Here is a 26,381-nt window from a genome sequence, read left to right on the forward strand (position 1 = left end):
ATTCCTAGCTTAACTACGAGTGTACATGAGAAGCTTCGAAGTAGTCTGAGCGGAAGTTTAATAATGAAGCACACTAGCTTCAGCCTGAACATCTCTTTAGGACTGCTCAGTAATACCGACCCATCTTTTCTGATCTCTGATCGACCTGTACAAAGTCCTGTGGTCTACCACGCTTCTGTCCCCGGAGCTGACCCTGCTGCTGAACAAAGTTGGCTCCCTGTTGAATACCCATATCGTGGTTCGGAAACATTCCGAATTCTTGTCCATAATTGCCTTGCCATCCCATGAACCCATTCATCCCCACGTTCATCCCCATGTTCATCCCGTTCATTTCCATACCTTCCACCCCAGCAGCGTTGCTCATTTCATACATCGCAGTCATCATCTGTATTTGAGCCAGCTGTTCATTTGTCTGCTGCAATCGGATTTGCAACCGCTGTCGATCCTGCATGTTCATATTCGGCTTGCTCAGCAACGCAGTCATTTGTTTGATCGAGTCTTGAAGAGTCGCAATCTGAGCTGAATAGTCAGGTCTCGGCGCATTCTTATTGATGCTCTCGTCCGGCGTGGGAACCTGTATCGTCTCTGTCAGCACGCTGCCATGTGCAATTCGCCATGACTCACCTTGCCCAGATCTCCGAGAGGGCCCTTGGAACTTTCATCGTCCTCTTCCTTCGCTTCTTCCATTGCTTTGTAGATATACTGTTTTACTTTTCGCCTCATCTCCGAGTCCGGCTCCAATCTGTCCAGGGAACCGATGCGCTTGCTGCAGCTCGGGCACACGAAGTCATGCTCAAGAAGATGCGTTTGGATGCATTCCTCGCAATACGTCGCACCACAACATGGTGTCCTTGTGGCTTCTCTGAACAGCTTGGAACAGACGGGGCATGCAAAAGTCGGATCTGTGACTGGCCTCTCTCTGATATCGTTCTCGGAGATTGCTTTGGCCTTGGCTCGCTGCTTTTCCCACGTGGCGCTGCATAAACTGTTAACTTCCAGCCTCGCACATTTTGAAAAGATCCTTACGAGTCAGCCTGCGCAATCACATAACCTCCGTCGGGTGTGACCATGACGCCTGGCATGTTGTTGCCGGTCGCAATTGGATTTTCGACGGCTTTGAGAAAGCTGCGAGGGATACCGGTTGTCCGCTTGATTCGCGGCCGATTGTCGAAGTCCTGGTCGCCGTTTGTGGGGCACTCTTGAATCCAATGACCTTTCTGTCCACAACGATAACATGTGTAACCGAGCGGGGGAGGTCGGGAGGGTTGCTCATGGGCCTGATGGTGCTGATACGGTCGACCGCCCTTGAATCCTCCCCGCCCACGGCTATTATGAATCGGTGTGGCCCTAGGAGAAATATTAGTCTAACTGTGGACTAGATACACCAAGACGACGAACTGAGCCATCTTTTCCTGAGTCTGCTGCCACTGCTCAGAGGTAGCTTGAAACATCGCTGCAATCGCCGCCTGTTCTTCATCGTCCAGAGTCGTAGACGCTAGATTGTCTTCTGCATTTTCTTCCTGCTTTTCACCACCTTTCGATGGCTCTTTACCGTCGAAGCGCTGACTGATGGAGCCCTGACCAGGCTTCCAACTTGGCAGCGGCTTCACAGGTGCCCTCGCACCTTCGGCGCGTGGATCCGGAGTCGGTGTGGCTGTTTGCAAGTTTGCGACATAAATCTGCGCTTTGCCTCTGCCAGATTTAGAAGGCGGCTGTCGGCGCACAACGACTGAGCTTGAACGTGGAACAATATCCTCATCGTTGTATTCTTTGGTATGTAAATACAAGCAATCAGATCAAGATTTGCTCAAACGCACCTTTGTCTGACTTTGGATCATACACTCCCAGATCAAAGTCGTTACCGGTTCCCATCTTATTCGCAACCATGATCTCTCGCTTGAGGTCAAAGACGGATATACCGGTGCCATCGAAAGTAATCCGGGATTCATCCCGCTGAGATTTGAACTTATAGTATACCGATGATGCCATGATAATGGGGCTGTCGGCTGAGGACGAGAGAAATAACAAGGATGAGAGGGTGGGAGGACGACGATCGGGACGATAATAAGAGAAGGGCTTGTGGATCAAGACAGCAATGACAACATAAATTTGCTATATAACAAATCAAGGCCCTGGGAGAGATGGAGTCCGGCTGGATGACAGGAGATGGAATAGAAGTAAATAACAAAGGACCGTGCACGGTGCACTTACGGTCGTGGGTGGTCGTGATGGTGTCTTCCAGAGGGACAGAATTACGCCACGGGGATCAAGAGCGGGAGTAAAGATCACATAATCTATTTCAGCTTAGTCATGATGACGCACAGCGTGTTTGCCCAGAATTTCCTACAGACTTCGCCGGCGCAAACACTCGTGACCTACATTAATACTTATGCCCACCAAATCTCAGGACCCGTTCTTCAAACCTATCCGATCGGCTGCCGAAGAGACCGAGGCACTGGCTGAAACGACAGATGAGCAAGAAAGCAAGGAACCGGATGTCGAACCAATAGATGAGGATCGACCACTGCAAGAGGTGGAAAGTTTGTGTATGAGCTGTGGAGAGCAGGTGCGTCGCAGATGTGCTGCGGTGCAAACCAGCTGAAAGGAGAACAGGGCGTAACACGCATGCTCCTTACATCCATTCCATACTTCCGAGAAGTCATTGTCATGTCCTTTCGATGCGAGCACTGCGGGAACCAGAACAACGAAATTCAGTCCGCGAGTACTATAAGGGGTATATTTGGTGCTTTCAAATGCGATGTGGGACACTAATGCATGGATCAGAACGGGGAACCGTCTACACTGTCAAGGTACTGAATCAAGGCGACCTTGACCGCCAGCTAGTCAAGGCCGAGACGGCGACCGTGATGATCCCTGAATTTGACCTCACCATTCCGCCCCACCGTGGACAACTTACAACAATAGAGGGAATTCTACGGGACACGATGCAAGACTTGGGCGGTGATCAACCGCTACGTCGCATCCAAGATCCTCCAACGTATGAGAAGATCGAAAGTCTCTTGCAGCGGCTGAAGGAAGTCGTCCCAGACGATGATGATGAGGCTGCGCCTACAATGAAGGAGCGCAAAGCGGAAGATCCCATCAAGCCTTTCACTGTGATACTAGATGACCCGGCTGGGAGCTCTTTTTTGGAATTTAAAGATTCCATGGCTGATCCAAAATGGACCTTGAGGGAATATGCTCGCACTTCAGAGCAAAACATTTCTTTGGGTCTCATTAAACCGGAGAATGCGGAACAGGAAAGGCTTACACAAAAGGAAGGCCCACCGAACCCAGATGATGAAGACGAATTGCCTGCTGAGGAAGTCTTCGTTTTCCCTGGCATATGCTCGTCTTGCGGTCACCAAGTCGACACACGCATGAAGAAAGTCAATATTCCTTACTTCAAAGTACGCCCATTGTATTTCGTTCGCCTAGTTTGGCTGACTGATGCACAGGATATCATCATAATGTCTACGAATTGTGACATATGCGGATACCGAGATAACGAGGTCAAGTCAGGTGGCGCAATATCTGATAAAGGAAGGCGGATTACACTGAAAGTGGAGGATGCAGAAGATCTCAGCAGGGACATTCTCAAGGTACCATCATCAGAGCGACGCGCACCTTCAAGACTCTGACTGTTCTTCTCAGAGCGAAACATGTGGCTTGCAAATACCGGAGATCGATTTGGTACTCCATGCGGGTACATTGGGTGGCCGTTTCACCACTGTTGAGGGCATTCTGACTCAAGTTTACGACGAGCTGAACGAGAAGGTTTTCCGTGGAGACTCCGTCGGTGCAGCGGACAGCAGCGACAATAGAGAGTTCGAAATTTTCTTAGGACGTCTCAAAGAAGTTCGTCCCCCTGTCTTCTCTTCAATTGTGTGTCTAAGCCCCCCACAGGTTATGACTGCTGCTCAGCCATTCACATTGATCCTTGACGACCCACTAGCCAATTCGTACCTGCAAAACCTCTATGCGCCAGACCCTGATCCGAACATGGAAGTCATAACATATGATCGCACTTTCGAACAGAACGAAGATCTGGGCCTCAACGATATGAAAGTGGAGGGTTATGAACCGCCGCCCCGAACAGACTGACGATGCGCTATTCTGGGGGAGAAGAACTAAGCACATATTACGTGATATCGAGGTTGGAGTGTGTGGCTGTCATGTCCTTGTAGAATAGATGCCCGCTTTCTGAGATCTAATGATAGAGAATGTGCATTGGACCCAATTTGGAGAACCCGACCACGGCAGGAGTCATGGCGGAGAATACATCCGCATGCTACTAGCGTGCACGTGTCAGGGCTGCGATCAATGGTAGTCTCGCTGTTGATGCTCAACAATTCAAACATCAAGATCCATTGCGATGGCCGTAGCTACTCATGACTCTCTGAGCTTCACCGGACTACCTAAGCAAGACGGAAACCGATGGATCCCCTTGGAGAGCGATCCGGACATTATGAATGATGTGAGCCTGTCCTTCAAACGACCGCGAATCACTGTGGCCTACCACCATTAAACACAGTGGGCGCAACAACTTGGCTTGCAGACAAGTGTCCATTCCTTTCAGGATGTGTATGGTACGGACTCTTGCACCTCTCTTGGCCTGACTTTATACAATCCTAAACAGGACTGGACTCCGAACTCCTGGCTCTGGTGCCTCGGCCGGTCAAGGCGATCCTTTTGCTATTCCCCAATGTTCAAGCAGTCGAAGACGCACGTAGTGCAGATGAAGCGAAACGTACTGCAGCGAGCAGCGATCCTATTGATCCCGATGTGATTTTTATCAAGCAGACTGTGAGTCACGGTCACTTTCGCCGGTGGACAAAGTCTCATATGTTGTTAGATCAGCAACGCATGCGGAACAATTGCCCTGCTCCATGCCCTGGCCAATGTAGGGATGGGTTCTAATGCATTCCTCGCATACTCATGTTGTAAAGGCACCAGACGTGAGGATCACTTTGGGTAGTCCCCTAGAGCAGTTCATCAAGCAATGCAAAGGCATGGAACGCAATTTGGAACATTCGTTGGCTAACCCTCCCCAGACAAGACACCACAAGAGAGGGCAGAATTGCTGGAGAACACCAATTTGTTTGCCCAGATGCACAAAGCCGCTGCTGAAGCGGGTCGTTCTGTAATCACGCCGGACTTGGAGACCGATTTGCACTTCATCTGCTTCATTCAGGCCAAATCCCAGTCCGATCCGGATGGCATGCGACTCCTCGAGCTGGATGGTCGTAGAGCTACGCCTGTGGACTATGGCCCTTGTACCGACATGCTAGCTGTAAGTGAGACTATTTTTTGGGGTTCTAGATGTTGATGAATTATACAGGATGTAGCTAAGGTCGCCCAAGACAAGTACCTCAATTCGACTAACAGTCTGCAATTTAGTATGACTGCTCTAGCACCCACAGATTTCTAGGGACAAGATGAGAGTTGCCTATCGACGGCACTACATGGGAGATACTGAATACAATGATGGAAGTAGATGTAGTCTGTCCGACGAAGAGTTCACAAGAAGAATGTTCGTCGGTTCACTTCCATCTTTGGCTACCTCGACGTCAGTGCAGGATGAGAAAAGGGGGGAACAACACGTACCTTCCACAACCAGTCATAGTCTGTTTCTCCTGCCATTTCCACAGATCCTATCTGTTCTTCTGCACCGTCTGCAATGTGTAGCTCAGGCGGTGCTTGTGACTCCTTAGCTGTAGGGAGTCCTTTCTTAAGCCAGCGTAACTTGAGCGTAAAGCGAGGTCCAATTTCCTGCAAACCTGTCTTCTCTGTAGATTTGAACACATAGCTGTTCATTTAGGTGAGTAGAAATTGTAACCGGAAAGGCAAACCATAGGGCTTACCGATGACGACGGAAGAAAAGAAAGTCTCTTTGATTGTGCAAAGTTACGGCTTGTCGGCCTTCGAATTCTGGCAACGGAGGGAAGAGTATTTGAAACATGCGACCAACAGCATGTCCTAGTCGGGTTACAAACCCATTCAAGACGAGCTCAGGATGATGACCTGATGATCTCCCATGGCCCTGTCGCGGCCCTCAGGTCGTGTATCTTCGATTCAGAATGACAATACTCACAATGATGTCTTTGGAGAGTCGTATCGAGGACAACTTGAATAAGGCCGACGGCCCATCTGGAAGATGCACGAGTGTGATTGCATCTGATGAGCAATGTAAGTATCCCATCGCCCTGCGGGAGATTGCCACAGCTACGCACTGGGTACTTTGTGATCCTCATTGACAACCAATAATGCACTGTAGCCTCTCTTGGCAGACCACTCAGCGATCTTTCCTATCTGGAAATCCTGGCCCTTTTTTCGTCGTACAAACTGAGCTCCGGGAAAGATTCCACAAAGCTCATGGCAAAATTCATACGTCACATTGGTCGCCTTCGTAGAGGTGGTAACAAGGACTTTTGGCGCAAGAGTTGGATCATTCTCCGACGAAAAATATGCGGCAAAGGGGTCATTCTGGATGTCAAGTGCAGACTCTGGATGCATCTCTCTCCCTACGTGTGCTGCTGTAGAAGACTGGGGATGGGCTTGCGAACTGGCGGTGAGCATCGAGGGATCATACTCCCTCATGTTATCGAGTGTCTTTGGGATGTTCTTGAATTGACGCTCCTAAAAGTGGGTTAGCGTGACCATGGGTGTGTGTGCATGGTGCAAACGTGCCTTTCTCAGCTCGGGATCCTCCTTCTCCGCTTTGGCCCGTTCTAATCTTCGCCTCAGTTTTTCTTGTCGACCCTCTTTGAGACGCCGCCGATACACATCCTGGCGTTTGTGCTTGTTGCGAATGTCAGATATGGAGAATCGGGTTGGCGGCATGTTATTTGTTAGGAACAAGTACTGTCTCGTTACAGAGTGCCGGAGTGGCGAGGAAAAGGCCCCTAGTAGGAAGGGTCGGCGGAGTGGCGTTCAGCAGGTTACCCCAACTTGGAAGTCCTCCTCATACGTACCTGGTACCAGCTTCAACCACTCATTGTCATGGTCAGGCTGTCTCGAGTTGTTGTCTTGGTGTTGCCATATGTCTTGACGACATATGCTATCCACTTCTACCTGGACTCCACTGAAAAAAGGTGCTTCATCGAGGAACTGCCTACTGACACAGTGGTGGAAGGCAAGTGAAGCCCCTCGACCCAAATAGCAGCCGCCTGATCTCTTTCATAAGGTCATTACCGTGCACAAGAATGGTCCGAATCCTCTCAATCATATGAGATAAACTCTGAGCTAGGGATTCAAGTCGACGTGGATGTGTGTCATTCAATAGATTACCATGATGCCGGCTTCGTTCTAACTGCCTTGCCTAGGAACTATCCACTGGACAGTCAGTAGTTAAAACAAGAGGCCCACCAGAGGGAAAATTCACTTTCTCATCACATGATGCCGGGGATCACTCAATCTGCCTGTCTTCCAATTATACATCCAACTGGTTATCCACTCGACACCACATTCGAATGTATCTTGACCTTGCTGTCGGTGCCACGCGCCGCGATACAGAGCACGACCGCTCACACATTTCGGATTTGGCACAACGTATCCGAGATCTCAACTTCAAACTGCAGGATATTAGAAGAGAGCAGCAGTTTCAGCGGGAGAGAGAGTCCGCTTTTCGAGACTTGAGCGAGGAAGTAAACTCGCGTGCTGTATGGTACTGCGTTGCGCAGATGGTTGTGCTATTCGTGACCTGCGCGTGGCAGCTGCGGCATTTGCGGGTATGTCAACCACCCCTGGCGAATACTGATGTGTTTGTTGACATCGTATTCTAGAAATTCTTTGAGGAGAAGAAAATTCGATAGAGAGCCAGAGCAATGTATAGGCAAATCATGTGATCATTTGGGCATCATCGATCATTTCAGTTATCCACGAAACGGAACAGTATTTTACTATGCCTCCCAGTAGCACTCGTCGCTATCGCCTCCTTAACCACATGCTCCATCTCTTGATCACTTCCGTGGAGGGTGACGATTTCGTGCGATGACTCTTTGAGCTGTTTGACCTGGTATCAGTCCTTGACAAAGCACCTGGATGCATCACATACAATGCCACTCTCCATCATTTGGACAAGCTCCTCAATCAGTTGTTGCCGTTCCTCTGCGCTGTGCTGGAGATACCAGCGCGACTGCCAATACCCGTGGCACGTAAGATTCTTGAATATGAACAACGACGTTGGAAGGGAAAGTGGTGCCTTCGACATGGCCCCGTAAGAGACAAGATGCGCATCTTGTCTGTAAAGGGGATGAGGGTTGATAGAATGCAGCATGGACCAACTCACCCCAAGAAACGTGCCATTAATGTGGTATCCTTTCCTCCCACGCAATTTAACCCCAGGCGGATAGGCTACAAATTTCAACTCATTACCAGGACCCGGGTATGTGTCCGGTGAATTACCTTGCCCTCCGTCCATTCCCTTACTGTATTCCTGGCCGACTGTTCTCCAAGTTCGTTGTATGTCATGACATAGTCTGCGCCAAGAGATCTCAGCTGCTCCCTCAATTGTTCTATTTGTTCCCTGAGGCGACCCGTTAAAGTGCGGCCTACTTAGCATTCAATAGAACGTACCTGTCGCGAACCAAATTGATAGTCTTCAATCCACGCTGATGCGCAATCTGGATGACGGCCTGGCCGACGGAGCTGTTTCCCCCATTCTGAATAACGAACTCCCCCGGTTCAAGATCGACGAATCGCGTCAAGAGGGCGAGTGCTGTGGGTGGATTCACCTAGGATGCCATTAACATAGCTACGTCAGCTAGTATTCAAGAGAGATGTACCGTCAATGTTGCTGCTTGTACTTCGGTAAGGATCGAATTAGTCGATCGCGGCACGCATATAATATCGCTTTGCTTGGCCAAGGTTTCACTTGTCCAAGTCCCGAACTGAGGAGTGCTAAAAATAACCCAATCTCCCTTTGAGAAGGCAGAGACCGCGTCCCCGACCTCTTCCACCACAGCCAACCCTTCATTGCCAGCTACAAAAGTCGGTTCAGACGTTCCCAGGTCTTCTCTAGGCTTGGGTTTGGAAGGGTAGGCGCCTTGTATGACGTTCAGGTCCGCAGGATTGACGGGGCTGAGGCTGAACCGTAACTTGACTTGATCGCCAGTGGGTGCTGGCAGTTCAGGAAGGGTCCGGACGGAGAGCACATCGGTAGGTTCGCCATTGCGAGAGTATACTATGGCCTTCACATGGCGTGCAATCGACAGAGAAAACGATCTGGCTTGGAATGAGGATATAGGTCGAGCACATACGCGTGTGAACATGACGGTCCAGAAGAGATTGGTGTCGTGTGCACCGTGTGCTGATGACCTTGGAGGGCGGTGACGAGGCCTCTCCGCTCCCCCCCCCGCGATTAAGGGTGTTGCCGGTTGAATGCACTCTATTCACATGATCTACAGAGCGGCTCTCCTAATCAACGTTCGGCAATTGCACACTCCGCATTTGTTAGTGTTACCACCTGTGCCTATCGGTGGTTGGCATTTAATTGGCTACTCTCGATTTGGGAACACCACAAGGATATATAATACGATGGGATTTTGGGGCACGAGGTAGAGAATTTTAAGTTGCAAACACAACGTTTACGACGCCTCAGGCATTGATGAAAGCCGACACGTGGTCGGTGACAACCTAAGAGGCGTCATGAGAATGGTAATAGAACATCGGGCACATTGTATCTTACCTTCTTGATCTTGGCCTCCAGTTCATCGCTGGCGGCACCCTTTGCTATCTCTTCTAACAGGGGGCCCTGACTAGTAGCGAGATGTTCGCGGAACTCAGTCTCCCACTGGGTGATCTTGTCGACCGGGACGTTGTCCAGCTGGAGATAGGTCAATCATGATATCCGCTGTTGCGAAGTGGCACGTACGAGACCGTTAACACCAGCATAAATGATAGGAACCTGGACTTCAGTGGCCAGAGGCTGGTACTGCCCTTGCTTGAGCAGCTCCGTCAGACGAGAACCACGGCTAAGCAGGAAGCGAGTAGAGGCATCGAGGTCCGAGCCGAACTGTGCGAAGGCAGCGACTTCACGATATTGAGCGAGGTAAAGCTTCAGAGAGCCCGCATATTTCTTCATGATCTTCCTACGACAGCGTTCAGGAATACATCGGCACCGCGAAACGTGCATACTTACGTCTGGGCAGCGGAACCGACGCGAGACACGGACAAGCCGACATTGATGGCGGGACGAACTCCCTTGAAGAACAGCTCTGACTCCAGGAAAATTTGACCGTCCGTGATGGAGATAACGTTAGTCTGATAAAAGCGGGTCAGTACAGCAAGGCATCGGAAGTAATCGGGTTCCCACAGGAATGTAAGCGGATACATCACCACCCTGGGTTTCGATGATGGGCAGAGCAGTAAGAGACCCGCCACCGAACTTGTCGTTCATTTTGGCAGCACGTTCCAGCAGTCGGGAGTGAAGATAGAAGACATCACCAGGGTAAGCTTCGCGTCCTGGAGGACGACGAAGGAGTAGGGACATTTGACGATACGCCACAGCTTGCTTCGACAAATCGTCGTAGACAACCAGAGCATGCTTGCCGTTGTCACGGAAGTATTCGCCCATCGCACATCCAGAGAACGGTGCCAAGTACTGCAGAGGAGCCGCCTCCGACGCCGTAGCAGCAACGATGATGCAGTATTTGAGGGCATCGTTTTCTTCGAGAGTCTGTACGAGTTGCGCCACAGTAGAACGCTTCTGTCCGACAGCAACGTAAACGCAGTACAGCTTCTGCTTCTCGTCATTACCATCGTTCCAGCGCTTTTGGTTCAAAATGGTGTCCAGCGCCACAGCAGTTTTCCCAGTTTGACGATCGCCGATAATCAGCTCACGCTGACCACGACCAATGGGGACCATGGCGTCAATGGGCTTCAAGCCAGTAGCCATGGGTTGGTTGACGGAGCGGCGCGGCAAGATACCAGGAGCCTTGAGCGACGCACGGCGGCGCTCTTTCGCTTGGATAGGGCCCTTTCCATCGATAGGGTTGCCCAGTGCATCTACCACACGGCCCAACATCTCCAGCCCGACGGGAACATCAACGATTTGTCCTGTACGCTTGACCGTATCGCCCTCTCGAATGGCACGATCATTACCGAAGACGGAAACACCGACGTTGTCAGGTTCGAGGTTGAGACACATGCCACGAACACCAGATGAGAATTCCACCATCTCCTCTGTCAGACGATGAGTGACATTGAGATCGATCCTACGTGGGAAGCTTCTCACCAGCTTGAACGTTGCGCAAGCCATAAACACGAGCGATACCGTCACCGATGGCTAGAGAATACGTCAATACCCCACTGAACCCAGCATGCGGCTCTCTGTGTGACCCACTCAGGACACGACCAGTCTCCTGCACATCTCCACCGAAAGAGGCACCCCCGATGCGGGACTCGAGGATAGAAGACACCTCAGAGGCAGCTTTACAAGTCCAAGTTATTATGGGGTCAGAATATGCGAGGGATACGTTACTTACCAGGCTTCGCGGTGGCATAGCTGCGAATCTGATACGCAAGTCAGGATGTGCCGGTATCTAAGTCTAGAAGGAACGCGTACAAAAGGAGTGGCCGCCCTAACGGCGACGGACGCCCTCCTGAGGGCGAGGGAGTGCATAGCGACGGAGGAGAGAGAGAAGGAGGAGGGGAACCGGTGTTAATGGGGGTAACAGAGAGCAAGGAGAGAATGGGGACGTGCAGTCGAAAGAAGGGAGCAACTCGGAACGGACTCAAAACGGGATGGGTCGTCATCCCGCGAAGGGGCACGTTCACCTCGGCCGAAGCCTGCCCTAAATGCACCAAGCAAAAACCGGAATGAAAGCATTAACGTTAACTAATGTCTTATGAGAGATGATACACAACTTCGAGAGCATTGATTACCCTCCACTCCTCCGTCGCCCTCAAAGGTACAGTTATCAGACGTATTTCCTTCCAATTGACAACACCTCGCGGAATCACTCACATGGGACCAACTCTCAGAACCAGCTTTGAAACAGAGATACTATAAGAGGCTCAACATAGGCGGAGATCTCCTAAGAAGATGCATAATACACGCGAATTAAGTACGTTGCATCCCTGTCAATAAACAAAACCGAGCCAGGACGCTGTAAAGGGGTGACATGTGGCAGTGCCGTAAACAAGTACTGTACAGTTTTACCTCGTCGAAAGGCGCGGCGACCCTCATCCCTACCCTCTTCCAGACGTTCTCAGGCAGACCATTCGGCATTCAAAAAAATGGTAAGAATTGTATCGTAGATTGTGTCTAGTATCATGGCTGACAATCTTGTGTAGACCAAGCGCACCAAGAAGGTTGGCGTCACCGGAAAGTACGGCACCGTGAGTAACTAACATTGCGCAAAGTGTGCATTTCTAACCGAGGCAAAAGCGTTATGGTGCCTCACTGCGCAAGCAGGTGAAGAAGGTACCTTGAAACATCGTTGCATATCCTTTCATATCCTCACGCCAGTATGTAGATGGAGATCCAGCAGCATGCCCGGTACACTTGCACATTTTGCGGCAAGGTATGATCGTATGTTTTCTCCCTTTGGACGGCGCGCTGAGTTCCTTCTTAGGACTCTGTCAAGAGGACAGCTGTCGGCATCTGGAAGTGCCGTGCCTGCAAGAAGGTCACGGCGGGAGGTGCATGGACTGTGTCCACAACTGCTGCTGCAACTGTGAGGAGGTACGCACAGTCTCACTTCCAGTGATGAATTTTTCTGACTTTGAACAATAGCACTGTACGCCGGCTACGTGACTTGGCTCAGGCATGACAGACCCGCCCATTATTCATCGACTATACTATACTGGTTGCCTCATGTTTCTGCATGCATGACTTTCTACCTTTGTATCTAAGTTCCCATGCAATGTTATGATGGTCCATACGGTGTTATGAAGAGTTTTGTATGAAACGTTTAAACTTCAAGTGTAGTGTAAACTGCATCGGTCCACATCCCTCAATTGGTTTCATTGTCACAATACACGGGCGTAGCCACACACGGCCACAGGAATCAAGAGATGCCAGAAGGTTCACACGTGCTGTTGATCTAACTATAGGCGCAGAAGAGATAACCAAGTGGTATTCGTAACCTCTCATCGATCTACTGCAAAGATGAACAGGTTGTTGGTTGCCGCAATCTGACAAACGATTTAGTTCGTTGACCCCATCTGCGGGGCAATCATGTCACATACTGCTATCGTGTTTTCCCGTGGATGCCAGCTCCCATGCAGGATCTTTTTGTTGAAGTCCATAGCATCCAGATTAATGGAGTCCTTGGCCCCTGGCTTTGCACCATTTTTCATACCTGGTTTTGCCCCCGCACCGATCTTCTTCGCTTTGAAAGCAGATTTATCTGCTTGGAGTACAATATCATTGGTGGTGTTGACATCGTAGATGTGGAAGTAATTTTGATATGAGCCTGTAAGAACGCTCCTGAAGAACATTAGCGCGACATGGGTATGTAGTGTGCAAAAGACTCACTGGCCGTCACCGCTCCACGTGCACTCGAACTTGTCGAATATACAATCGTTCTCGTACAAGTCGCAAAGCTTGCCTCGGAGATGGTCATGAATCTGGATGGTCTTGACGGGTCCCCGATCCATGTTGACATCCCAAATCTTCAACGAGAGATAATCACGCGACAGGATATATCTCCCGTCTCGGCTGAACTTCACGTCGGATATCGAGGAGATTATCTCAGAAAAGAATGAGCGATTAGAAGGATCCTCTTCCTCTTCGAACACTTTCCCAAATTCAGTGACTTTTCATGAAATGGAAACCCATTTAGAATGGGCTTACGTTTGGCGTGTCGATCACACAATGCCGATTCCCTCATGTCTGCAAGCTTGATCGTTCCTTTGGAGCTGGAGTACATGAACAGGTTGCAATGAATAGGGTGAAACTCAGCCGCAGTGATAACCTCTGTGAGTTCCTCCATATTAGCAGGCTTGATATCCACAATGTCTATACACAGCTGTAAGGGTCGCACATTCGGATTGAGTAACAAACAGGCAACATACTGAAACTTTGGTCGCTGATATTGAGATTCCAAAGGTTGACACGTAAGTCATCTGCTGAGATGTACGTCTCTCCATCTGAGTTGATCGAGATGGAGTTGATATGGTATGCATGTGCATTAGCATAGACTTTGCGGGGTACAGCGGCGACAATGGAATCGTGCTGCATCATTCGAGGCAAGCGGAGATTTGTTGCCATTGTGGGAGGGGCAACCGGGCGTGTTCCGTCATTCATGTTGTTTTCCGATACGACTTTCAGAGTTTTCTCGAAGACCTTCCATAGCTTGATTGTCTTGTCTGTCATAGCCTCAGTATACACCTTGAAGGGAACCCTGGGACGACTTCTTACCATTCGTTGACAGAAGGAAATGTGCAGCATTCTGTCGCTTGCACCACTTTATTCGGTTGATTTTCTCTTCAATTTCAAGAGACTTCAAATAGTCGAATTCGGGCTCGTGTGACTGGAACTCGGTGTAGAATTTGTACTCGCAGCCTTTCTTCTGATAGAGAACTTAGCCTGCGGCGAAAAGTGCTTGAACCAAAAAAACATACGCTATCATTCCGCTCAAATAACACAACTCTCCCACCCTTATCTCCAGTAGCCAGATAATCCCCTGTGTGGTCGAATTCCACGGTTGAGATGATGTCGGCTATATGAGATTGGGACTCTGTTCAGCGGAGTTGGCCTCCAGAGAGGATGACGGTGGTCACCTTCTGTGATATCGTCTACTTCGCCCTTATCTCCAAAGCATTGGGCAAAGCGCCAGTTGCTTGCGTTTGCCGTGGCCGAAGTAGAGGACTCCCCGTCCATGATGTAAGGATGAAGAAGATGGTTGAGAGTGGGTGTTTGCGAGGGGACACCGTTCTGATGCGGGTGTGGTATTATATTTCAGGTGTTATGATATCTGCCTAGCAGGGAGATGATAACCCGCTGCTGAAGGACACGTATAGGAGGAGCGAGTGTTGAGAGTTGAGCGCCCTTCAGGAGGAGCGTGTGCACCTATTGACGCACCGGAGTCAAATGCAACACGGGGGCTTGAGATGTGACCCGCTCACAGCCTGTTTTGGTCCCACCCTCTTCCCTCTTCTCCGCTCATTCCGGTCAACCACCACCATCTATCCCCCCACAAACAATCGACTAGTACCCAGCTGTAGGCGAATTCATTATCCCTTCCTTATTTGCTCTTATCGAAATTTGGCTGTTTCAGATGCAGCCTATTGTTGGCAAGCTCAGGAAGAGGTTGGTCCTTGACATCACTTGTTCTATCGGTCTCGGCCTTGCCATGGGATATAGTTACTGGTGAGCCATTATAAATGTCGTCAGTGTTGCCATTCTGACCTAATTAAGGTACGGCGTTCATCTTCCTGCCGGTATGATTTCATTCCTCTTTGCCATACCTGACTGCCATGCTGATAATATCGGCCGTACAGTGCGTCGCCGCGATGACTACTACATGAAGTTGGAAAGGGAGAAGCAGGCCTTGACTGCTTAAAGCATTATTGACGTGCAACATGTTGTCGCAGTAAAGCAGAATCCTCGTAATATACAATCCCGAACCCAAACACGCTCTAATATGAAGCTTGCAAGAACTCGCTGAGCTTCTCGCAGCTCGCCAGTTTCTCCCCACGTATCCGTTCCACAGCCTGCCAGTTTGTTCCTATCCCAAACAAGCCTATCTCTGCTTGTATCCGCTGCTCTCGATAATCTTCTTCCCTCCTGCACTGATTTTGCAGCACTGCTGCATAGCTCGACTCCACCTCGTTCTCGAACGTCTTCAACTTGCTGGATGCAGCTCCAGCCCGGAGTTCCTGGCGAGACTCGGTTGGGATGGATTCCCAGATAGGATGCTTGGTGAATTGTTTGGTGTTGACATAATATGCAATATTCCGTGGCAGCGTATAACGCTGCTGATCGAAGTAGGGAGTTGGCTGGAAGGAGAAGGAAGGAGAAGGGGTTTTGAAGGAGTTCAATAGAGATGGAAGAGATGTTAAAAGGGAAAACAAGACGACAATGATAAGTGGCAGCAGTTGCTTGAATGTAGCCCCAGCGTTCTGGGGAGCCGCAGCCTGGCCACGAGGGCGTCCTCTGGCCGAGGTGAACTGTACCCCGCCAGGACCGCCAAATTGGAACGTGAAACCTGAGGATTGATGAGAAGGGTCGTCGTCCAAGTGGCATTGTGGACTCACCTGTGCCAGGGCCAAATCCCGTAGTCGCAAATTGTGGACCGCCAGAGCCACCAAAAAACATGTTGAAGAGATCTTCTGGGCTGATTTCCGAATCGAAGCCTTCGAAACGGGTAGATGGATTCGAAAAATCGGATCGTCTATTAGACATTCCGCTGAACCTTGAATCGGGATCAGCGCCGTGTTGATCGAACGCTGCTCGTTTCTGTGGGTCGGACAGAATTTGAAACGCTTTCGAAACCACTGCAGAAACATTAGTTAGCCTATGAAGACTGTCCGATGCGAGACAGCATACTCTTGAAGGCTTCGTCAGCTCCAGGTGCACCGTTTTTATCCGGGTGAAGTTGCAATGCAAGCTGCATGAGGCGTATCATGAGGCCGGGCATGGAAGGGATACTCTGACAGGCGCACCTTGCGATAGGCCTTCTTCACATCGTTTTCTTCACAATCTCGAGATACAGACAGTATTTCGTAATATTCCGTGGCTTTACAACTTCGCACACGTTTGACTACGGCAACCATCTCCGTCGTATAATCACGTTTTTGGTCGGTCGAGCCATCACCGTTAACTGGAGGGGACCCATGACCCCGATGTTTGGTGCTGGCTGAGCTAGGATGTGGTTCGGTACCGGTTGATGTTCCTTGGGGCGTTTTCTCACTTGAGTCTTTCCCGGCAGCTGCTTCCTTCTCTACGATTGCTGCCAGTTCAACAGCCTCAGGTGTAGAGAAGAGGGCGATAGACTTCTGACAAAAGCGAGCCGCAGCAGAGTAGTTTCCATTCTCTCTGTGACGCTGCGCTACACGCAAGCATTTGAGAGCTTCGTCCTTGTTGCTATCCATCCCCAACTCTTGAGATGAACCAGAATGGCAGCAGTAATAGTCAACAAAAGGGGCGGTATGACCAAGATTAATGAAGAATGAACTTCGTCACGGCGATGAAAGGGTCCGTATGTAACGTGGCTCAGCTCAGCAAGTGTTAGAATGCTTCCAACTCACTGTCGCTTTCTCTGGTGCTTCCGTCCTCGACCATCTCTGAGCATCACTAAAAACACTTCCTTCGATCTATGGTTGACGTGGACACTGCAGAGCATCCTGCTCCGGTGGCCCCTGTAGATGTTCTCACGCGGGAGGATGAGCTGGAGAGGTTTCGGGTGGCATGGAGAGCAGAAGTGCTTCAGAAGAAGAGCACATTAGCGTCCACGGTCCTGCCGCCCATCAGCCAATTGTCAGGGAATGCAGACCAACTACATGACCAAGTCTATTGGGGCCCGTCAACATCATCAGCACAGTTAGATTTGGCATTACAGAGACTGACGACAAAACCACAGCCTGCCGCACGTGCGTCTCACGAGGGCGCTTCAACACTTCCCTCTACTCGTTGGGCCATCGACCTTTATCATGAGGCTTTAGAGTGCGAACAGCAGGGAAACCTAGACGAGGCACTGGTACTATATCGCCGAAGCTTCAAGCTGGATAGCAACGTCGACAAGGCCTACCATCGCTTGGTAGCAAGACAATCCTTGCAGTCTCGGTCGATCTCTCAACAACAATCTACCTCCAAGCAGACCCAAGATAACTTATCATCTGCGAAGCGACCTATCTTGAACAGCTCTCCGCATACCAGTCGATCGATATCATCTTTGCCGCACATCATCTCTTCCTTCGAACCACGTCCTATCATTTTCGCACCCGAGGATGAACATCTGCCTTGCCCATTGCGAAGGCTCCCGGACGAACTAATCCTTCACATTCTAATGCTACTGGCGTGTGACAGGGATATCACCACCGTTGAGCGGTTTGCCACAATTAGCTTGAAAGGCAGACTTTTGGCAGCTGACAGCTCGATATGGAGGTGTGTCCTTTCGGATCAACTAAAGGACACCCCATTAAGTACACTCCAGATTTATCTGCGAATACACCTATATCCCTCCGCAAATCAAAGAGGATCTCTCGGCGACCAAGATTGCGTCCCTTTACGGGTACAATTACCGGCATACCTTTATACATCATCCGGTTCGTTGATCGGATTGTATACCGCCATAACGCAGCTCACGAGTGACCTAGCGAGTGCGTGTTGATGGCTGCTACATCGCTGTGTGTCATTATATGTGAGTATGGCGCGTGTACTTTCATTTTCTTCACTAATGCTGAAGCAGCCGTCCTGGTCAAAGCGAGAATGCCTGGGTAGCGGTATGTCTTCGCAGTGGGCTGGAGCCAGATTGTCTCATCTTTTTGTGAGATCCGGCACCTGATCACATATCACCGTTTACTGCGTTTCTATCCCGATGGCACTGTAGTGTCCCTCTTGACCAATGAGGAGAAACCACTAGCGGATATCGTTCATCTGCTGAAACCGGAAATTCGCGTGAAAGGATCTCAACTAGGTACATGGTCCCTGGAGGATTCCCAAAGTCGATTACGAATCCGTCACTTGAGGGCCGCAGACCCGGGCGGAAGAGGTGCTCTGAAGTATGAGTTTGCAATGGATTTGACAATAACGAGCTCGCGGAACATGAGGCAAGTCGAAGTTGTTGTTCATGTCCTGCATGTTCTTACTGTGACCTCAGGTGGAACAAGTCAGAGATGCAGTGGTACGCATCGGTGAATGTTGCCACGGGTGAAGTGCAAGAGCTCCCAATCAAACGGGAAAGACCTTTCTACTTTTCCAAGGTTAGGTCATATGTGGTATGACAGCGATGGAATTTACCGACTCTCGTCTGCCATGCCGTGTCTCTTATGCTGTATTTGTGTAGGAATTTGTGTGATCACGGTACAGAGGGGCCTGTCTTCCAAAGTGCTTGATATAGAGGGGCACGGGTAAGGGCACATGTCCCAAGAATAGTACAAGCAAAATGACGAATGCAAAAATGTGCCGATCATTGATGAACTAACTAGAATTGGGATGGATATCGGTTGCCGTGGTCTGAGAGGAGTGAAATATAGCAAGGATATGACAAAGCATCGTCAGTGAATTACCAGCAGCTCGTTGGCATCCATTCATTTTCCTGCGAAGTGTAAGGTCCAGGTCGACAGTAGTCTCCTGCGATTCACTTGATTCCCATCCAGTCTGCGCAAGACATTAGCTCGTTGAGCACATCTGGCCAAGGTCAAGTATTGTGACATACCCTGGAGTACCGTAGGTAAGTGGGGAGAGGAAGATAAACATTGCAATGAGAGCTGAGACAAAAACTCCAACAGCGATGAAAGACCGCAGTCCAAGCTCTGCATGGGTCTTTGGTCGCAGACGCGTGCTTGGACCAGCAACAGAAATAGGATAGTTGATCGTCTCGGACACGATGAAGTTGAAAACGCCACCGGCAAGCAACGCTGATGCCAGATGGGCCGGTAGATAATGGTGGATGAATAGCTGACGGCTCATCAAGAAGAACGGGAAATAGTGGTATGCCCACGCTGCAAAGAACAATCCGGTGGAGTTCCATAGCCGATTTCGCAGAGCTTTAAGAGAATCAGAGGCCAAAATAGGGAACATGTTGAAGCGACGCACGATCTGGGATAGGATACACTCCCCGCCTCCGCGCGAGCAGATCTGCGCCAATAATCCCGACATAAATCGAGAGAGCCATGACGCATGTCCACCAACCAATGATGTTTCCAATCATATAGATCTGTCTTTGTGTATCATTATGCGTCCAGAAACTGATACCACTGATGAGGAAAGGCCAATTGATAGGTCCACTGGCATAAGGGTGGGAGGCTGTTAAACCAGCGTTATGTTGCAACATCAACATCTGCAGTTCGAAGAATTTTCGGAAGAAATTCAGGCGTTTCACCGGTTTGTCTTCCACGGTACCCGTTCGATTTCTTATATCATTCCCGGCTGTACCATAGATGAGTCACGGGGAAAAAAAGACACGACAGATCACGCTCACTTTCGTCACTTACAATCTCATCCACAAACCATGTAGCTGTTCTGTCCTGCGCGTTTTTATTCCCGTTTATCTCTTGCTGCTTGAAAGCCCAGTCGGGGAGGGGTTGCGAATGAGTCCACATAGACACGCGAGTCGGAACATGAACAAGTCTAAATTGGCCCGACTTGGTCTTCCACGGTTCCCCATCGTGAGCTTCGAGGATGTTGACCTCGAAAAGAGTGTCATCGTATCGAGTGGTATCATTCGCAGGCCATGTAGTGAACTCTTGATTCGTGGGCATCAAGGGTGACGCAACATCGTGGGTGAGGAGGTTAGAATCAGTGTTCACGTGCAATAGTTGGATCACATCTTTGTGGCGAACAATGCGACCCCGCCCAGTAGGAGGCAACGACTTCGTCGGGACAATTTGCCAGAAGTTGTTTGTATCATTGAAAGGATAACCAGTAACCTGTTGGCCTGTTGAATTCAACGCAGATCAAATCAATAATGTCGTCATTGAGGACTTCAGTGCCGACAGTACCTTGGCTGCTGATTCGGCCGTCATCGTAACGCAATGGGTATCGCTCCACATGTGAATGCAGATAGACCTTAGAGTCTTTGTGACGTATTGCGACTGTGTCGTAATAACGAATCTCTGGGATATGATTGAGTATGATTGGGAAGCTTCAAAACGATGAGAACATACCTTGACTGTTGAGGAGCATCTCGTTATTTTGTAGCGTTTCTTGAAACGCTGGACTCATGAAGGAATCACCCGTGCCAGAACGAATAAGAATCTTGAAGTGTATCCAGAAAAAGGAGAGATAGACGACAAAAGGGATCACGATCAAACCAAGGGCTCTGGCAAAGAAGTGCTTGGCCACATGTTCCTAGTGAGTAATGACAGTTAGTTGTGCGATCCTATCCGATAATCGCACGCTTCACCAAGGAAAGGCCTTTTCGAATGTCTAATAAATTCCACAGATCCACCAACACAGCCGTCCCAATTGTAGCGAAGGTCAATAGACCAACCATCTTGCATCCTAGGGTGCAAGCCAGAGAGACCCCAGTCGCTATCATCCAAGCCCACCACTCGAAAGTAAACTCCCTGCGTGGTCGAATGAACACAGATTACGATTGCTCAAAGGACTGGACCTACCAATAACGAAGCTTCCGGAAACGGATATAAGAGTACAGCGAGAGTGTCATAAAGAACACCAGCGCAGCGTCCAATAGTATGAGGCGTACTTGCGCAACATGTCCGTTGTCTAACGAGGCGAATGAGACCATATTGGGGCGACTGAACGCACGAGCGACTTGCCGAATAAGATCAGAGACGCGGAAAACGCAGCGACCAGCGTAGGGTAACCGCATTCACGCATGATGGCAAACGCCAATGGAACTGTTAAGCTACCAAAAGCGGCAGGAAGAACACGCATGCCGATATAAGGGACATGGTGCTCTGTGTAGCTGTCCCCAATATTTTCGAAATCAAATTGTCCGTCAAATCCGACAAACCACCCGGCCGCCCCAAGCAGCAGTTTTGCCAATGGTGGGTGAACGTCGAAGTAGTACTCTCTAAGAATGTAGTAAGCAGCGAATTTACCGAAATGCACCTCATCGAAACTAGAGTCAACGTGCATCATCAGTATCGTTGTTAACCAAGACATAAGAAATCATCAACGCACACAACTTCGTCAGGATTACTTATTTTGTACAGTCGAACAGCAAACGCAACAGCGCCAAGTATAATGCCAGTGGCATATACATTAGCAGATCTCTCCATAAATGACATCAATGGAGATAATCGCTGTATGACAAGTTAGTGCATGCGCGGCGCGGAAACAGTGGCCCTCACCCCCTCTGACCACGGTGGAAGCGCTCGGTCATCTGGGTCTCCTGAGCGGATTGACCCTTCGAGGCCATTGTCTCTGTCCGGAGATGTAGTTCTTGGTCCTCTCCGCTGTCTTGGTAGAATTCCCAATTGGGCGCTCATTGTGAGTTGCGGCGGTTCAAGTTCAACAGTCTGGCGCAGGCTGATCATGGTGCGCGCGCGTCTGTTTGACGCGTTTGAGTCCGAAGCATATGCCCACGCCACCCAACAGCAACTTGAAGGTCAGGGTCCCCATATGCCCACGCCACTCAACAGCCAAGGGTCAGGGTCCCCCACGTTTCCCGTCTATGCGGCACACAGTCTCACTCCTCGACCAAAAAAAATCCTGCACGATGGGCCCAAATGGTGAGTTCTTTTCAAGGCACTGAGCATCTCTTCTGATCCCTTTCAGAAATCCTGCACAATTTAGCGGCCGGCTGGTACAAGTCGAGCCCAGGCCACAGTTTTCATGCCCCATTTCGCCGATTTCTAGGCACTTCAACATTCCACCACTCGCCCTCTGCGCCTAAGCCAATAACACGAGCACACATACAGGATACAAGTGATTCCTCCCTCGGAGTTTCCTGCACGAATTATCCTCCGGCGGAGCCGTCCTCCCACGATCTTCCTACCGCTGTTGGCCTCCTGCGAAAACAGATATCCCACTACGCAGTTGCTAGTCTACATGGTCGAAAATATCTCCTTACTCCCAAAGACTTGTTGACGGTCCCACGTCTCAAGAACGTGGCAGTTGGGCAAGTCTTGTGCCTCGACAAGATTCATGAACTTGGTTCACGAGATTACACGCTGAGGGGTGATCCATGTTTGCCCGACGACGTCGTCTCGATTGCGGCCACCGTCGTGGAACACACGAAGGGAGACCTGCACAGGGTAGTGAAGAAAAAACGAAGAAAGGGTTACAAGAAGATGATCGAGCATAAACAACCATACACAAGGTTGAGAATCGGTGAAATAGTGATCGGAGCTTGACCACGCAACGTGTATGGGATCGGAGTAGCACGGCTGAAACTACAGTGACATGCAATCTAATTTTCCATGATCATATTTCTCCTTCCTCAGGCGTCTCTGCTCTTATCGGCGATTGTTGCGAGGGTGAATCTTGAACGCGAGGTCTCTACAAGCCAGGTCATCAGCAACAAGCCAGGTCATCAGCAACCCCTTCAGCTTTACAGGCACCGAGCTCACCTTCGGCGGTCTCTCCTCGGAGAGCTCACGATGACTCTTCTCGTGTGACCATTCTCCTCGTTCCCTTCCATCTCTTTCCTGATGACCCTCGCGCTCACGCTTAGATGCAGCGTTACCTCCTCGGTGACTTTCATCCCATTCTCGGTCCCGCTCATTCCCTTCATCACGACCAGAACGTCTTGACGAACGCCGCTCCTCCCGTTGCCTGGAGCGATGACCCTTTTCATGGTCTACATCCTCCCTGTTGCGCGGCCGTTCTCTCTCCCGGTCTGCATCTCGTTCTTTGTCCTTATCATGTCGCTTGTCTCTTTCATGGTCTCTGAGCTGGCGGCGAAAGTTATACCGTTCTCCGTCATGATGAGAGGTCTTTGAGGGCTTCTCCTGCTCGCGATCATGCTCCAGGTCGTAATCGCGACGTGACCGTCCATTTGATTGACTGTCTTTTCGCTTTCTGCTAGTTGCAGATCCACCATCCTCCGAAACCTCTCGGAGTTTCTCCTACCAATGATTTAGTCGAGAATAGATGGTATCACAAAGAACACACACCTTCTGACGCTTGACAAATTTGATAAAAGCACCCCGCCTTCCCTCATCATCTGCCAAGACCTTATACTCTTCCAAATCGGCAATGCGAGGCACAGCCTGATTTGCTTAAGTGGGGAACCATTGGTGAATGAATAGAACACATACATCCTCAAAAGCAGAGTCCAGGTCGAGCGGAGGATCCAGCTTCTTAAGTGCGTATCTCAAGTCGTCCTGCAAATGTCTCAGCCTTCTTTCTGCGCGACGTTTCTCGTCTGCATATCGTCGCAATGCTCGATCCCTCAGCTGTTGGGATGTCAGACAGAATCATCCTGAGTCTGAAAGGGTGAGGACAGACATGATCGTAAATTTCACTCTCCTCTGCCTGTGGCATGTGAGCCAAGGATACCACCTCGCTAATGAATCTGTGGAACTCGGCCGAGGACGTCTTGTGATCAAAGACAAATGCGTGCTCCGCCAGCACACGTTCAACAGGCGTGACGAGGGTATCCAACTTCACGGACAGTTCATCTGCAACATCCCAGAATAACTCAAGAGGCGTTGAACCAGGCGTCCCGAGGAGCGTTAAGTAACGAGGATCGGCATCCAGATATGGATAAACAGTTTTCCACTTGCTTTTCGCTTTGATCAGACCGCTTCGCTGAAGTTCATCCAGCAGTTCCTTGACGTATTTGAGCTGGATCAAAATCATAGTTGAATGGTGCAATACCCTGAATTCCTCCCTTGCTTTGCGCTCGTCTCTTGTACGTTCTATCTGACGTTTCCTGTGTACTTCTTCGTAGTCACGCTCAAGAACACGACTGTAGTCCTCAAATGCGAGGAGCATGTCGAGAGGGGCAAGTTGTCGGAGCTCTGCATCTTCTGCCCACTGTTTTGACGCCAAAACCTGGGCCTGAGCGTTTCGCCAACGAGTCGTGACATTCACATCGAGCTCCTTCAGTAAAGCGACCACTTTGCTGATATTACGGGTTCGCATTTCTCGCGTGGCAGCCTAGTGCATTCCAATTGCATGATATCAACATCAACAACGGCTAACAGCGCGGACACTCACGGTTTGCTTTTCCATCAATCCCCCAACGTACTCTTCGAACAGCATGCGTCTTTCTGCCTCCAATTTGACTTGGGACCAAGTGGGATTGCCCAAGAATATCTTCTCAGCGGACCGGAATGTTGTATAATAATACACATTGTTGCTGCCACTCAACAAACTCTTGAAGGCGGGTCGCAGCCGTTGCAGCCTGGCCTCCTTTTCATCTGCCTCTTTTGCTTTCAAATCTTCAACATACTGCTGGACAGTTAGGACGTCCATGTCGCTCCATAAACCACTGACCTTCTGCCACGCCGCTTTCTTTTCAGCCAAGCTCTTGAGTGACTTATAGAGCGGGTCCGTAATAATCGCTCGCATGGTCTGGTCCCATGTCCAGGTTGCGTCAACACCAGCTTTTCGAAGTAAATGCATGAATGCTTTCTCGCCCTCCTCCGAAGTTGCAAATCCCCCTTGGGGGATGACGGGATCCGGTGGAAGGTTTGGGCGGCTAGGAAGGCTGCTTGTGGTACTGATAGGTAATGAAATCGAAGGCCGAGTAGCCGGCACAAACCCGAGCGCCCCAGACCCAGTCGCTGTTCCGTTGCTAAGCGGCACCTGAGCTGGCACAAATGTAGTCGGAGTCGTGCCCACAATGGCATGTTGGGTGGTGACAGAGCTCCCAAACGTACCTGTAGCAGCAGCACTACTTCATGACCCACTTTGTTCAATCATCTGGACCACAATAAGCCGCACTTACTTTGTCTTGGGTTCTAGGCGGGCTGGGCTCGGAATGTTGTTCTCAACTTCGGTAACAAGTTGCGTGAGTTCATCAGGCATGTCCCATTTAGATTGTTTGTTTTCAGTCTGTCCTCGCAGGAGTTAGACAGACATGGATTCTATCTCGGACCACCCACATTATACCAATACTTCCTTCCATTGGCAACGTATTCTTTCCATGGCGTGTTTGCTAGTGCTCTCTGCATTCAATGAGCAACCTGCAAAAAGCAGGACAATGTCTCTCATACTTCGAACGGTGTTTTGAGCGCGTCGGGCTTCTCCCATACGCTTTGCCTAGAATCATTCTTTCCGTTCGTTGATTTGATCAGCGCAGGTCGATACAACGACTCTCATTGATTGACTCACATTATACCAATAGGTACGACCCTCTGAGTTGCGGTGTTCGGTCTACACATACATGAGTGCGATGTAGACAGCTACCCGAGAAGGCACGTACCCAAAGGGTAGACATACTGACGATTAACTCTCGCACACCAGACCGCTTGCCTTCAGGAGAGTACTTGGACTGCAACAAAGTTAGATCAGTCAGATTGGGATGTAGGAATCACGGGCGTCGGGGGCAAAAAACCCTGGTCGACAAATGTAACAATTTTGTCGCCGAAACGTTCACGATAAAAAAAAAGCTGGCTGTATTCACCACCTCGTACTGGTTAGCAGCGGCAGCAGGTTAGGGTTTGTTCGGGACAAGGTGGAAGGAGGTTGTCTTAACGGCGAGACCTCAAAATCTCATGCACCATTCTTGTCGAACGTGACGATAGAGCTTTAAAAACAGTTCTCTATGTTGTGTTGCAGAACTAGGTTAGTACCCTGTCTGACTATGCTTGCTTGGTGGAGTGAAAGTGCAGCGCGTAGAGCTACCGTC

The 26,381-nt window shown here is 49.9% G+C and overlaps 15 protein-coding genes across 15 annotated transcripts; 7 read left to right on the forward strand and 8 right to left on the reverse strand.

Annotated features, from left to right (window-relative positions):
• Positions 1 to 106: 106 nt before the first annotated feature.
• Positions 107 to 1,989, reverse strand: DACRYDRAFT_105951 (DWNN-domain-containing protein; the record flags this gene model as incomplete). The annotated part of the gene is made up of 5 exons (XM_040768176.1): positions 107 to 574; positions 625 to 976; positions 1,027 to 1,347; positions 1,399 to 1,768; positions 1,818 to 1,989. The coding sequence occupies 5 exons, from the start codon at positions 1,987 to 1,989 to the stop codon at positions 107 to 109; spliced, it is 1,683 nt and encodes a 560-aa protein (XP_040630690.1).
• Positions 1,990 to 2,533: 544 nt separating this feature from the next.
• Positions 2,534 to 4,229, forward strand: DACRYDRAFT_21234 (zf-ZPR1-domain-containing protein). Its single transcript, XM_040772304.1, has 6 exons — positions 2,534 to 2,558; positions 2,606 to 2,734; positions 2,785 to 3,410; positions 3,459 to 3,602; positions 3,655 to 3,858; positions 3,907 to 4,229. The coding sequence occupies exons 2-6, from the start codon at positions 2,626 to 2,628 to the stop codon at positions 4,102 to 4,104; spliced, it is 1,281 nt and encodes a 426-aa protein (XP_040630691.1). The 5' UTR covers positions 2,534 to 2,558; positions 2,606 to 2,625; the 3' UTR covers positions 4,105 to 4,229.
• A 146-nt stretch (positions 4,230 to 4,375) lies between these two features.
• Positions 4,376 to 5,431, forward strand: DACRYDRAFT_87942 (peptidase C12 ubiquitin carboxyl-terminal hydrolase 1; the record flags this gene model as incomplete). Its single annotated transcript, XM_040776831.1, has 7 exons — positions 4,376 to 4,477; positions 4,535 to 4,589; positions 4,640 to 4,806; positions 4,856 to 4,903; positions 4,950 to 5,010; positions 5,055 to 5,293; positions 5,342 to 5,431. The coding sequence occupies 7 exons, from the start codon at positions 4,376 to 4,378 to the stop codon at positions 5,429 to 5,431; spliced, it is 762 nt and encodes a 253-aa protein (XP_040630692.1).
• Positions 5,432 to 5,520: 89 nt separating this feature from the next.
• DACRYDRAFT_87943 (Brix-domain-containing protein) lies at positions 5,521 to 6,843 on the reverse strand (the record flags this gene model as incomplete). Its single annotated transcript, XM_040776832.1, has 6 exons — positions 5,521 to 5,559; positions 5,608 to 5,809; positions 5,865 to 6,043; positions 6,095 to 6,177; positions 6,234 to 6,624; positions 6,676 to 6,843. 6 exons carry the CDS (start codon positions 6,841 to 6,843, stop codon positions 5,521 to 5,523), a joined length of 1,062 nt encoding a protein of 353 aa, XP_040630693.1.
• A 120-nt stretch (positions 6,844 to 6,963) lies between these two features.
• Positions 6,964 to 7,889, forward strand: DACRYDRAFT_21235 (uncharacterized protein). Its single transcript, XM_040772305.1, has 4 exons — positions 6,964 to 7,135; positions 7,187 to 7,269; positions 7,326 to 7,730; positions 7,785 to 7,889. Exons 1-4 carry the CDS (start codon positions 7,003 to 7,005, stop codon positions 7,812 to 7,814), a joined length of 651 nt encoding a protein of 216 aa, XP_040630694.1. The 5' UTR covers positions 6,964 to 7,002; the 3' UTR covers positions 7,815 to 7,889.
• Positions 7,890 to 8,020: 131 nt separating this feature from the next.
• DACRYDRAFT_49356 (NADP-binding protein) lies at positions 8,021 to 9,272 on the reverse strand (the record flags this gene model as incomplete). Its single annotated transcript, XM_040774892.1, has 5 exons — positions 8,021 to 8,243; positions 8,291 to 8,355; positions 8,407 to 8,527; positions 8,578 to 8,735; positions 8,787 to 9,272. 5 exons carry the CDS (start codon positions 9,270 to 9,272, stop codon positions 8,021 to 8,023), a joined length of 1,053 nt encoding a protein of 350 aa, XP_040630695.1.
• A 105-nt stretch (positions 9,273 to 9,377) lies between these two features.
• On the reverse strand, positions 9,378 to 11,685 carry DACRYDRAFT_21237 (ATP synthase F1 alpha subunit). The gene is made up of 9 exons (XM_040772306.1): positions 11,567 to 11,685; positions 11,487 to 11,514; positions 11,345 to 11,431; positions 11,237 to 11,287; positions 10,316 to 11,184; positions 10,142 to 10,263; positions 9,875 to 10,091; positions 9,689 to 9,826; positions 9,378 to 9,636 (listed from the first exon to the last, which is right to left on the reverse strand). The coding sequence occupies exons 1-9, from the start codon at positions 11,621 to 11,623 to the stop codon at positions 9,598 to 9,600; spliced, it is 1,608 nt and encodes a 535-aa protein (XP_040630696.1). The 5' UTR covers positions 11,624 to 11,685; the 3' UTR covers positions 9,378 to 9,597.
• A 495-nt stretch (positions 11,686 to 12,180) lies between these two features.
• On the forward strand, positions 12,181 to 12,889 carry DACRYDRAFT_77540 (ribosomal protein L37ae). Its single transcript, XM_040776275.1, has 6 exons — positions 12,181 to 12,243; positions 12,298 to 12,342; positions 12,392 to 12,427; positions 12,480 to 12,527; positions 12,579 to 12,688; positions 12,740 to 12,889. Exons 1-6 carry the CDS (start codon positions 12,241 to 12,243, stop codon positions 12,774 to 12,776), a joined length of 279 nt encoding a protein of 92 aa, XP_040630697.1. The 5' UTR covers positions 12,181 to 12,240; the 3' UTR covers positions 12,777 to 12,889.
• A 71-nt stretch (positions 12,890 to 12,960) lies between these two features.
• On the reverse strand, positions 12,961 to 14,950 carry DACRYDRAFT_21240 (protein phosphatase 2A regulatory subunit PR55). Its single transcript, XM_040772307.1, has 8 exons — positions 14,731 to 14,950; positions 14,572 to 14,669; positions 14,369 to 14,519; positions 14,023 to 14,316; positions 13,802 to 13,966; positions 13,484 to 13,745; positions 13,195 to 13,435; positions 12,961 to 13,140 (listed from the first exon to the last, which is right to left on the reverse strand). The coding sequence occupies exons 1-8, from the start codon at positions 14,828 to 14,830 to the stop codon at positions 13,096 to 13,098; spliced, it is 1,356 nt and encodes a 451-aa protein (XP_040630698.1). The 5' UTR covers positions 14,831 to 14,950; the 3' UTR covers positions 12,961 to 13,095.
• A 277-nt stretch (positions 14,951 to 15,227) lies between these two features.
• On the forward strand, positions 15,228 to 15,512 carry DACRYDRAFT_49706 (cytochrome-c oxidase; the record flags this gene model as incomplete). The annotated part of the gene is made up of 3 exons (XM_040774929.1): positions 15,228 to 15,319; positions 15,368 to 15,390; positions 15,451 to 15,512. The coding sequence occupies 3 exons, from the start codon at positions 15,228 to 15,230 to the stop codon at positions 15,510 to 15,512; spliced, it is 177 nt and encodes a 58-aa protein (XP_040630699.1).
• Positions 15,513 to 15,886: 374 nt separating this feature from the next.
• DACRYDRAFT_64855 (DnaJ-domain-containing protein) lies at positions 15,887 to 17,072 on the reverse strand (the record flags this gene model as incomplete). Its single annotated transcript, XM_040775763.1, has 4 exons — positions 16,615 to 17,072; positions 16,499 to 16,559; positions 16,207 to 16,446; positions 15,887 to 16,157 (listed from the first exon to the last, which is right to left on the reverse strand). Coding segments are annotated over exons 1-4 (999 nt in total), but the record flags the coding sequence as incomplete, so codon positions are not given.
• A 195-nt stretch (positions 17,073 to 17,267) lies between these two features.
• DACRYDRAFT_49450 (uncharacterized protein) lies at positions 17,268 to 18,894 on the forward strand (the record flags this gene model as incomplete). Its single annotated transcript, XM_040774902.1, has 6 exons — positions 17,268 to 18,055; positions 18,105 to 18,216; positions 18,268 to 18,311; positions 18,360 to 18,393; positions 18,443 to 18,730; positions 18,781 to 18,894. The coding sequence occupies 6 exons, from the start codon at positions 17,268 to 17,270 to the stop codon at positions 18,892 to 18,894; spliced, it is 1,380 nt and encodes a 459-aa protein (XP_040630701.1).
• Positions 18,895 to 19,200: 306 nt separating this feature from the next.
• Positions 19,201 to 21,867, reverse strand: DACRYDRAFT_49738 (O-mannosyltransferase; the record flags this gene model as incomplete). The annotated part of the gene is made up of 10 exons (XM_040774934.1): positions 19,201 to 19,270; positions 19,329 to 19,659; positions 19,709 to 20,041; positions 20,094 to 20,549; positions 20,614 to 20,727; positions 20,779 to 20,962; positions 21,018 to 21,180; positions 21,232 to 21,340; positions 21,379 to 21,698; positions 21,761 to 21,867. The coding sequence occupies 10 exons, from the start codon at positions 21,865 to 21,867 to the stop codon at positions 19,201 to 19,203; spliced, it is 2,187 nt and encodes a 728-aa protein (XP_040630702.1).
• A 431-nt stretch (positions 21,868 to 22,298) lies between these two features.
• Positions 22,299 to 22,995, forward strand: DACRYDRAFT_115122 (uncharacterized protein; the record flags this gene model as incomplete). Its single annotated transcript, XM_040769942.1, has 2 exons — positions 22,299 to 22,311; positions 22,358 to 22,995. 2 exons carry the CDS (start codon positions 22,299 to 22,301, stop codon positions 22,933 to 22,935), a joined length of 591 nt encoding a protein of 196 aa, XP_040630703.1. The 3' UTR covers positions 22,936 to 22,995.
• A 10-nt stretch (positions 22,996 to 23,005) lies between these two features.
• Positions 23,006 to 25,970, reverse strand: DACRYDRAFT_105962 (uncharacterized protein; the record flags this gene model as incomplete). The annotated part of the gene is made up of 12 exons (XM_040768177.1): positions 23,006 to 23,080; positions 23,152 to 23,649; positions 23,698 to 23,793; positions 23,842 to 23,979; positions 24,032 to 24,685; positions 24,746 to 24,979; positions 25,025 to 25,424; positions 25,479 to 25,585; positions 25,636 to 25,698; positions 25,747 to 25,803; positions 25,865 to 25,906; positions 25,956 to 25,970. The coding sequence occupies 12 exons, from the start codon at positions 25,968 to 25,970 to the stop codon at positions 23,006 to 23,008; spliced, it is 2,379 nt and encodes a 792-aa protein (XP_040630704.1).
• Positions 25,971 to 26,381: the final 411 nt, after the last annotated feature.

The sequence above is a fragment of the Dacryopinax primogenitus genome, assembly GCF_000292625.1.
Source record: "Dacryopinax primogenitus strain DJM-731 SS1 chromosome Unknown DACRYscaffold_5, whole genome shotgun sequence".
In the NCBI taxonomy this organism is placed as follows: Eukaryota; Fungi; Basidiomycota; class Dacrymycetes; order Dacrymycetales; family Dacrymycetaceae; genus Dacryopinax; species Dacryopinax primogenitus.